The following is an 11,079-nucleotide window of genomic DNA, read 5'->3' as shown; positions in this document are numbered from 1 at the left end:
GCATCAGTCCAGTGGTTTCTGGGTGTGTTCAGGAGCGCAAGGTCTTCCTCTGCCTTTGCTCCATTTCTCAGGGTAACTGGCTCCTTCTCTTCTCCCTCCCTCCCTCCCTCCTCATGGGGAGGCTCTTGGCCCAGGTCCCTGAGCCCGGGGAAGTGCAGAGGGAGGACGCAGGAAGGGTGAGATCACATCTCCCTGGAGTCCCGCGCAACCGGCTTTTCAGAGCCTCGCCATGAGCCGGCAGACAGAGCCCCACACCGCGCAGACCGTGGGCTCCGCCGTCCTCCCTGAGCAGCCGACTTTGCCCATGTCTCAATACGGCCCCAGCTCGGACTTCAAGGAGGCTTTGGACAGTAGTCCCCAGGCCAATGCAGAAGATGAAAAGACGGAGGAGGACATGCCCATGCCCAAGAACTACCTGTGGCTCACCATCGTCTCGTGTTTTTGCCCCGCGTACCCCATTAACATCGTGGCTTTGGTCTTCTCCATCATGGTGAGTGAGCGAGGGCCAGAAGCAGCCCGAGAGGAGAGACCCTCTGGGCTCTTGCGCCTCTCCAGGGCGCCTCTCCTAGGCACCCCCACGTGCTAGCTCTTTGTTGCCCTCACCTCCTCCTCACTTTTCCTGGACTCTTGGGCTGTCCCCCCAACCATCAGCACCTCCTCAGCATTCCTAGTGGTTCTCAGACCCCTGACCAAGCCCCCCACCCCTAGCCTATTCCCTGAGCGCGCAGTCTCCACGTCCCTTTCCTTGCCCCACCGAGGGCTCTGGCATAATCAGTGCCCGTAACGGTCTCTGACTTGCATTTACTCCTTTCCGTCTGGGCTATGACCAGCGCACCACCTCCACCCCTCTTAGAGGGTCACGAGGCGATCCCCTCCTTGGCTCTCAGTTTCTTTTCGCTTCTTCTTCTGTCCAGCACCCTTTCTTTGCTCCTCTCCAGCACCGGCTTTCCACTGCTCCCTAGACTGACTCGCACCTGCTACCTCCCCAGGTCTGTCTTGGAAGCCCCCGCGCCAAACGCGTGCTGCTCTTTTACTATGTATACCCCAGCACGTTGTAGTTCCTCTCCCATTTGCTGCACTCCGACTCCGCACAACCTATTTCAAGATGCCATTCCACACTCTGTCCTGCGCCGGGGGCGCTGTGCGAGAAGCACCCGAGACTCCACGCAGGGCGCCGCTCTGCGCGCCCCAGGCGCACCGGACTCCTGGGCTGTGAGCGCTCCTGCCGCTGGTGCCTCCTGTCCTCCCTTAAAGAGTCAGCCCTCTTCCACCCTCGTAGAAACTCCCGCGCGAACCCCACCAGGAGGGCGACTAAGCTTGTGAGATTCTTGCCTTATTGACTGGAGCAGCTGGCCCGCGGGTGGCGGCGGGGTAAGGTTCGGACTGGCACTGTCCCGGGACAACCCTTGCAGTGGTGCTCCCTCCCCCACCGGCCCACTTCTCCCGTCGCAGGGCCCTCGAACTGCCCGCCGCGGACCTGATTCCGCTCAGTGAAAGTTGCCGGCAACCCAACCCTTCCTCTGCCCACCAGGTCGGCCCCCACGTGCACCCAATTCACCTCTCTGGCAACCACAGAGTCTCTATTTGCACTCGAAGATTGCCCGTACCTAACACCTGGTTCCCAGGCTGTCTGCACCAACTTTCAAGTGCACAGTTTCAACTGCGTGCGTTCAAATTCCGGTTCCACCGCTTGCTAGTTGGGTGGTATCTGGGAATCGCTGCGTCTCTCTGAACCTCGGTTATCTTTGTAAAACCGGAATAATCAATCATAGCCTGGGGTGGCTGTGAGCATTCATGATATAATTGTAAAGTGCTTGGAACAGTACCTGGCATGGAATCTTTTTAAAATGGCACTTCATGAGACCTGATTCCTGTTTGAAATCAACCCCACCCCGACACACACACACACACACACACACGCACGCACGCACACACACATACCACGTTCTATTCTCCCTTCCTTGTCGCTTTTGGTCCAAAGCACTTCTGTCCATCTATTATTTTATTTATTAAGATGGTCACTGTCTGTGTCCCCTCATTAGAATATAAGCTCTATGAGGGCAAGGTGTTGGTCTTGTTTGTGGCTGCTTCTTCCCCACCCAAAAAAGCTTCTGGCACCTTCTGGTAGAGCTTACCAAATATTATGAAAGGAATGCATGCAGGAGGGAAGGGTGTTAATGGATCCTCGTGTCTACTTTGCCCTGGTTTTTTCCCCAAACTGGAGCCTGGAAACCGGAAGCCATCATATCAAGTTCCTTAGGACCAACCAGCCAACTTCCTTCCTTCCTTCCTTCCTTCCTTCCTTCCTTCCTTCCTTCCTAACTTCCTTCCTTCCTTCCTTCCTTCCTCTCCCCCCAAAATCCGCCCTTGGGTTTTATGCAGAGAGGAGCTGGAAGAGATGTAGCAGGCAAATTCTCTATGTGACAGCAGACTGGCTGGCTGGGTACTGGTGCCCACACCCCATCCGGTTTATTAATGAAGCAGCCAATTTGCCCCTTTCCGGTTGCCACTTAGAAATATGCCTAGGAAGGTTTTCCCTTCATTGGTCCCAAATGAGCTAACACAGCAGGTAGTGAGAGGTTGGATACTATTGCTACCACTTTGTGCCCTGGGGGATGACACTGGTACACACTTTGAATAGAAACCTCTTTTTCTAACTCCTTCCTCTCGGTTCCTTCTTCACTCCCATGCCCCACTTTTTTCCATAGTTTTATTGCAAAAGATTATTTTACTATCAGAACCCAGACCCCAGAGACAGAGGCTGATTGTGGGACACCTTCATACCTTTTGAAAATCTTGGTTCCTTCTCCTCTAGAATGGGAATGTGGACACTGTTTCATATTGAGCAAAACTGTTGTAAGAATGAAACCAAATAAAGCTTGTCACGCCCCCAGCACTGTGCTAGGAATGTGCAATTACTGACAGACAGATGGGTAGATTTGGAATCTGGAGACATCGTATGTCACATATGAAAACAAGCAGAACATCAAACAAGCGAGAACAAACCACCCTCCCTATTTGGAAGGATTTCCCTCATTGAAACAGTACAGATCTGGGCTTGATTCCTTTCTATAAAGATTCCAGATTTATTGTTGGTGGTGGTGGTGGTATTTTTTCCTTTTACGCTAAGCTACCTCTCCAGTCATTTTTTTTAAAAAAAAAAGGTTTATTTTTTAATTGCAGGTGGACACAATACATTTGTTGTATTTTTATGTGGTGCTAAGGATCAAACTCAGTGCCTCACTCATGCTAGGCGAACACTGTACCTCTGAGCCACGACCCCAGCCTCTCCCCAGATCTTTGTATTTATTTATTTGTGTTTTTTTTTTTATTTTGAGACCAGGTGTTGTTAAATTGCTAAGGTTGACCTCGAACTTTTGATCCTCCTACCTCAGCCTCCTGAGTTGCTGGGATTGCAGGCATGTGCCATCATGACAGGTTAAAGTTTCCAAAATCTGAGGGGCAAAGAAGAGGAGGAAGGGTGTGCAGGGGAAGGTGACACCCATTTTCTTGTTGCTAATAACACAATACCACAGACTAGGTCATTTATTTGTTAGAAAGAGAGAGGTTGTAAAGTTTAGATCAGGAATATCCTCCAATGCTTTAGTGTGTTGGTCCCCGGTGCAGGAAGGTTCAGAGGTGGGGTTTTGGAGAAGAGATTGTATCATGAGGGCTCTGACCTCATCACCGTATTAGTCAATTAGTGAATTAATGATTTGAATGGACTATTGGGAGGTGATGGAAATTTTAGGAGGTAGGACCCAGTTGAAGGAAGTAGGTCACTGAGGGCATGTCCTGGAAAGGTAATTCTGTGTCTTTCCTCTCTCCATCTCTCTCTCTATTTCTTCTTCCTGCCAGCCATGAGCTAAGCAACACTCCTCTGCCACACCCTTCTGCCATCATGTTCTGCCTCACCTGAGGCCCAGAGCAACGCAGCCAGGCAACCAGGGACTGAGACCCTGGAAGCTGTGAGCCCAAATAAATCTTTTCTCCTCTGAATAATTTTTCTCAGGTAGTTGTCACAGTGACGAAAAGCTGACTGAACACAGAGGTTTCATTTGGTCCAAGGTCAGGGGGCCACATCTAGTGATGAGCTAGCTGGCAGAGTCCTGAGGTAGCACAGGGCATCTCATGACCAGAGACAGGCAGCACTCCAGAGACCTGGACAAAGTGGCTTTACGGCAGACCCTCCCTCTACATGACTCACTTGCTCACTAACCCAATAATCCATTTATGACATGAATGGATTAATCCATTCATGAGGACAGAGTAAGAATCACTTCTTAGTGGTCCCAACTGGCCCAAACGCTTAATACCTCATAATGAAGATTAAGTTTCAGCATGAGTTTTGGAGGGGACACACCATTTCCAAATCACAGCAGTGGTCATCCAATCCCGCTGGGTAGACACTTTCCCTAAGGTGTCTTGTGGTGTTCTGTCCTGGCTGTTTTCAAATCTCACTTATCTGTAATCCATGACAAGTCTGGGTACAGCAACGGTGTGGCTGGGGGTCCTGACTGGAGTCGCACCATTTCTTAGGAAGGCACTTGGAAATGTGGGGGAGCGCTTGTGGGAATGTCACTGATTTGAGACATCTGGCATTTGATGAAAAGAGCCAAAGTGCTAATACCTTGCAATGCTAGGAACTGAAGAATTGATGAACCCCAAATACCAGTTGGTACCCCAATGAAGAAACACCCTAAGAGAATACAAATTGATATAAATGTGGATGGGTGAAATACAGGAGAAGGCTCAAGATAACTAGTTCCCAGAATGGTAAAAATAGCCGACAGTCCCCAAGCCATCAATACCTTAATTTATTTCTTAAACCAAGTCTGGGGAGCCTTCAGTAAAATTATGAAGTTGGAGTAGGTGGTGGACAATAAAACTTCACTGAAAAATACACACTGGAGATGAGTGTTCTTCAAGCTGTCAGCCTCTGTGTTCTTCTGTCACCCAATGTGCAGCCATTATGCCATTATGTCGCAGCAGATCACAGATGAGTCCCCAGATGGCACATCTTGTTGTGTTGGAACGTTGGTGGGTCTAGTATTGCCTGCGGCAGGAACACAGAAGCCTTTGTTCATCTGTTTGTTGTTATTGCTTGTTTTTTGTTGTATTTTGGGTTCCTTGGTTTGTTTTATACCAGGGACTGAACCCAGGGGCACTTTACCACATCCCCTGCCCTTTTATTTATTTATTTATTTATTTATTATTTTGGGACAGGGTCCCACAAAGTTGCTTAGGGCCTTGCTAAGTTGCTGAGACTGGCCCCAAACTTGTGATCCTCCTGCCTTGGCCTTCCAAGTCACTGGGATTATAGGCCTGCACCACTGGGCCTGGCTCCTCTATGTATTGAAAGTGCATTTAATTTGTACTCAACAGAGGGGGACGTATATCTCAAGAGTACCACTCCCAGTCTATAGTGGACCAGTTGGGACCACTGCAGACTGAGCTACTGCTGGCCCATATGGCACCTTCCTGTGAATTTCCATGCAGACATAGCTCTGCTCCAGGGCACAGTCTGGTAGGCGGGGCACAGGCTGGCTTTCGGGCTTCTTTTGTCATGTTCTCTCCCATCCTTGGTTATCTCTGTTTATTCCATCTGAAAAGAACCCCATGATTTCTCAATGAGGCCCCCCATTATGGAGAAAGAATACTTGTTCTTTCGACAAATGTTTATTGAGCACCTATTTTGTGCCGGGCTAGGCTCCAGGCCCTGGTACTCCTTCTGATTCTTCTTTTTCCGTTTTTCTTGAGACCGGACCTTGTTACAATGCCCAGGCTGATCTCAAACTACTGGACTCAAACTATCCCCCTGTCTCAGTTTTCTAAATAGCTGGGAATACAGGCCTATCTATACCACCGTGCCCGGCTAGGTTTTCTCCTTCTGTCGAGGGGTAAACAAACTAGCAAGGTCTCTGCTCTTCTAGATCTGGAAGGAGTGAGGTCCCAGGAAAGTTTCAAGAATGTTGGCAAATTTAGGGTGAGTTCACTGTCTACTGGTTTTGTTACTGGAATTCGCTCCCTGCTTCAGAAGACGTATCCGAGTCCATGGCCAAGGCTTAATTCTCAATGACATCTGAAGCACGGACCACTCTAATCGTGGATACAAGATATCCCATGCCTTTTGATTGGGGGGTTTATGAGCCTTCTTTCAGCAGAACTTCTTCTCCTTTTATTTCTGCAGAAACATTTTTAGAGACCACCCATTGGGGTTCAAATTCATTTCTGCTGTTGGTTATGTCTGTGGTTCTAAGCATGTGTCTTGGTCTTTCTGGAGTTTGGTTTTTATGTCCTGTAAGACAGGAACCCCCTGGGTTCAATTCCTGGTATAAAACAAACAAACAAACCCAAAATACAACAAATAATAAGGGGTTGTGATAGGACTTATCCAAGTGCAATTGTGGAGATTAAATGATAAAAGACAAAAGTTTTCAGCTCCCTACCTGGAATACAACTAGGGCTCAAAAAGTGTTGATGATGTTGATGATGATGACGATGATAGTGATGATAGTGGTGGTGATGATAATGATGTGGTGATGGTGGTGATGGTGGTAGTGGTGGTGGTGGTGAGTGTCTATTCTAGAAATACAAGCCATTAACTTTTCCAGTAGTAGTTTTTCTGCTTTAATAGTGACTAAAAAATTTGATAAAAATAAAAAACATGACCATGCCACTGGAATAAATACCTGTTGTCACCTCAAGGTAAATATTAATGCTAAATTGAAAATACACCAAGGAGGACTTACGGTTCAGCGTGGAATATTGAAAATAACTGTTTTTATTTCTTCGCTCCCTTCTGATACCATTTTAAATCACAGTACGTGAATTTAAAAAGGATATAACACCTAAGGACAAATTAGGTCAGGAGAAGAAATAAGGGAGGTGACAAAATTTTAGAGGCTTGAAAACGGCGGGCTGAAACCTAAATCCTGCAGAAAGAACGGCCCATAATAAGAAAGTGGGTTTTCCCTGCAAAACTCTAGAAAGGTTCAGAAATTGGAGGTATGAACTGAAGGTATCGCCTTTGACGGTAGGAAGGAGAGGTAGGGCTGAAGACAGGAGGGGTCCTTGAGAGTCTGTTTAAGACATCGTTAGACAATCAGAGATTGTCTGCCACCCCCAAGAAGCAGGCAATGGCTCCTTCCCAACTCTGACAGGACATGAGGCTGACTGGTGAGATTGAGGAGGATGATCCTAGACCCAGTCACCGCTGAGGCAGAGTCGAGGTGTCCTGCTGAAGACAGGATTGATGGAAAGTGGGTGTGGAGGAAAAAATGATTTTGCCCACATTTGACTCCCTTCTTCTGGCATCCAGATAGGAGATTGGAAAATTTTCTTTCCAAGGATGGGACTGGTTCAAAAGAAAAAAAAAAAAAACCTTAGGAGTCTTGCAGAGAAGTGATGGAATCCACACCCTATCCTCCCACAGGATGCCCTGGCACCAACCAGCTCCATCCTTACACATAAAACTCCCAAGAAGTTTTCCAGTATCTCCCTTTCATATACGAAGAGACAGCCAGAGACTGTTTAGATGCTGAAGAAATTCTTCTGAAAGAAGAGAACTGTGGTTTACAGGTGAAATGAAGTAAAGGAAATAATTCAAGGAATAGAAGGATTCAAGAATAAATGATTAGCCCCTTCAGAGGGACATTTAACCTTGTCGTGCCCACAAGACAGAAACAGGTTGGGAAAAAAGTAAAACAATCTGAGAAGCAAAACAGAGTTCTTAGCCATTAAAAAACCGAGGGTGGGATTTAAAAAAAAATAGTAGAAGCATTGGGAGTTAATGTCTAGGGAACTCAAGGAAGTAAATGCCCAAATTCACAAAGATGGAAAATATGGAAGCAACCCAAGTATCCATCAGTGGAGGAGTACAGAACCAAAATGTGATGCATTCATACAGAGGAATAGTGTTAGGTTTTAAAAGGAAAGAAATTCTAGCACATTCTACGACCTGGATGCACCTTGGAGACATTATGTTAAGTAAAGCTAGTCGCCAAAGAGCAACTATTATATGATTATATGATTCCACTCAGATGAAGTACCTAGAGTAGTCAAATCCACAGAGACAGAAAGGAGAAAATAATTCCAAGAAATATAACATTCCGAGAAAGTTCCAGAAAAAGAAAATGGAAGAGAGGAAATTATCAAATCAATAACATGAGAAAAATTCTCCCATGCATTTTCAGATTAAAAGGATCTGGATGAAACAAGATACACAGCAAGACACACAAGGGTGAAATTTCAGATACAAGGACACAATTTCTCTCCAAATAGGGATTCATCAGGCCCTCAGAGTTTGTATCCATAATACTGAAAGCTAGACAATAGCGAGAAAATGACCTCAAAACCCCGAAGGAAAATTATTTCCAACATCTATTCTATACCCATCCAAATAGTCATTCAGGGGAGAAAGAAGAATAAAGACATTTCCAAACATTTAAGATGTCAAAAAAATAAAATGCCTCCCAAGCAACTTTTCGGAGGAAGCCTTGGGAACCATGAAGATGGGTTTTCCCTCAAAAGGGGAGAAAATCAAGAAAGAGGAAGACATAGGATCTAGAAAAAGCACCCAACACAGAAAAGAGGCAAAGTTAATACTCCTCAAAACTAGGCAATCCGTCTCATGAACCCTCAGACGACGGAGCTGATGATGGATGGATGGTGGAAAGCCACTGTCCCAACCCATCATCTGGCCATGGGCTGGCCTGGGAAGCCACAGAACTGCCCTGAACCTGACCACACCTGCCCCGGAAGACAAGGTTGGTAGTCACGAAGAAAATAAATACCCACAGGCTGAAAGACAAACCAAACTGGGGGTTCTTTCTGCCTGACCCGGACTCCACCAGGGACAGCTCATCCATCAAAACTGTGTTTCAGGAGGACTTTCCAAAGGGTTTCCCTTTTTTCCAGTGATCAGGGACAAATCTGGAAATATCAAGTCTTAATCCGATCAACTTGCAGGGCTGGATGCCACCTGTTGTTGGAGGTGTGAACACTGCATACCACGTGTTAGGTCTCTCCAAGGGACTTCTCCCAACCCTCTCTGGTTCCCTGTGATTGCCACCTGAGAAGTGGGGCATTAAGGTCACGGATCCTTGTGATTTGTTTCTTATTACTCTCTGTGCTTGAAGCCCGTAGAGCTTTCAGTGTTGTGGATACAGACAAAACCTTGTCTGAGTGTGTCACCATGTGAAAGCTCCCTTCCAGAAACCCAGATGTCATAGATCGGCATGTCACCCAAGCAGGCTCTGCCTCTTTGGCCACTTTCCTGAGTTCCGCCACCACGTGGGAGAGGGTGGCCATGCACCCTTGGTATTTGGGGATCTAGAATGTAAACTGTAGTGGAAATCCTCAGTCCTTGGTTGTTGGTGATACAGACTAGGTCTATTTCAAGATGTTGATCTGCGTGTTCCTATCAAAGAATTTATATTTTAAATCCCATTTAGATTTACTGATGAAATGCTATAATGGCTGGACTTATTATAATACACAATGGGGGGGTATATGTAAAATTAAAAAAAAAAAAAGATTGGCTACTAATGAGTGGTTGTTGGAGCTAGGTTATAGGAACAAAGGAATTCACTAGATTACCCTGTCAACTTTTGGATACTTTTGAAATCTTCCATAATAAAAAGAAAAGGGTTGGAGGGAAGGAAAGATGAATTTAAAAAAAAACTCTCTTCCAAAGTGATTAAATACTACCCAGATGGGTGACAAATAATAATAATAATAATAATAAATTATTATTATTATTAATAGCACAACACATGTAATCAAAATAGAGATATAAATCATCTAGCCAAACAGGACATGGTGGAGGCGGAGTTTATCACTAACTAATAAAAAAATTATTTCTGACTTAGAATGCATGGAATTCCATGATGACCCAAAGTCATCATAGATACCTTTGGATAATCACCAAGGCGAGGCCAGGTAGGATTCGCATCCTAGAACAAGCGTCTCAAGCTGTCATCACCTGCGGATCTTATTAAAATACAGACTCCACTTCTTTTTCAAGGCTAAATTGGAAAGTCATCTCCTCTGTGAAGCCTTTCTTAGTGACCCTCTCTCCCGCGCCCCCTCAACTGGAGCCTCACTGGCCCCTGAACGGCTTTCCCTTGGGCTCTCTTTACTTCTTGGCATGGGTTTGTGTGAGTCCTGTGGGGTAGCTCCGTCACCTAGCACAATTCCAGGCACATGGTCAGCAGGTAATGAATGTTTGGTGAATGAATGAATGAACAGACATAATTCTGTTCTATGATTCCCTTCCCTTCTCTAGTAATGGCCTTCATTTCTGCCAATAACTTTTCTGGAAAATATCCAGGAGACCCAGGACAATGCCGTGGGTGACGGGGAGACTGGCCAAGGCTCAGCTCCCTAGGATAATTTTCCTGGCTGGTCTGGAGCTCACAGGTATCCTCACACTCTGGACTAACAGGTCCGTATTTGGAAACTGGCCTTTAGTCTCAGCTTGCTCGTTCAAGACTTGCTATTTGTCCATTCAAACCTCCTTATCCAGAAAAGGGATGGTTCAGCTCATAAACTGAATACGCCTGCAATCTTCCGGTTCAGGAAGGTCAAGAGCCAAGCCAGACTTTCCAAAGCAGCGCTTCTCAGACGGCTGGTTCTGCCTGATGTTCATACATCTTCCCAAAGGGGCTGGGGCTGGAGGAGGCTGAACTTGACAGGCCCCAGGCTAGTTAAGCGTCCCTTTCATTTGGAGCTTCATGGAGAGTTTGGCCAACGGCTGTGGCTTGTGGCTCTTCAGTGGGGCACAGGGCATTTAGTAAGCAGGTTGCTGGGAATCCTTTGACCATAAGGCTAAGATGCGGCAGATGCTGCACACTTCAGGGAATACTGCTCTTAATGACTCAGTGGATTTCACTGGAATGGGCCGAGCGGTTGTTGAGGTGGGACTGCTGCAGGGTGCTCCATCCCCAGTGCTCTGTGGACCCACCTTAAAATCACAAAAGTGTTCTTAATGTATCTGGCTAGCCAAGCTTTTGTTGATTTCTTCCTCCTTCTCTCTCTCTCTCTCTCTCTCTCTCTCTCTCCTCCTCCTCTCTCTCC

The 11,079-nt window shown here is 46.5% G+C and overlaps 1 protein-coding gene across 1 annotated transcript in view; it reads left to right on the top strand.

Moving 5' to 3' along the window:
- Positions 1–222: 222 nt before the first annotated feature.
- The window catches only part of Tmem233 (transmembrane protein 233), a 36,676-nt gene continuing 25,819 nt past the window's right edge, over positions 223–11,079 (top strand). Inside the window, exon 1 of the mRNA XM_015505148.2 lies at positions 223–490. Within this exon, the coding sequence (XP_015360634.1) occupies positions 230–490 (261 nt within the window). The 5' untranslated portion in view covers positions 223–229. The remainder of the gene's footprint in view (positions 491–11,079) is intronic.

Source organism: Marmota marmota, unplaced genomic scaffold, assembly GCF_001458135.2.
Source record: "Marmota marmota marmota unplaced genomic scaffold, marMar, whole genome shotgun sequence".
Classification (NCBI taxonomy): domain Eukaryota; kingdom Metazoa; phylum Chordata; class Mammalia; order Rodentia; family Sciuridae; genus Marmota; species Marmota marmota.
The sequence above is the reverse complement of the archived record's forward strand: the minus strand, read 5'-3'. Positions and strand labels throughout refer to the sequence as shown.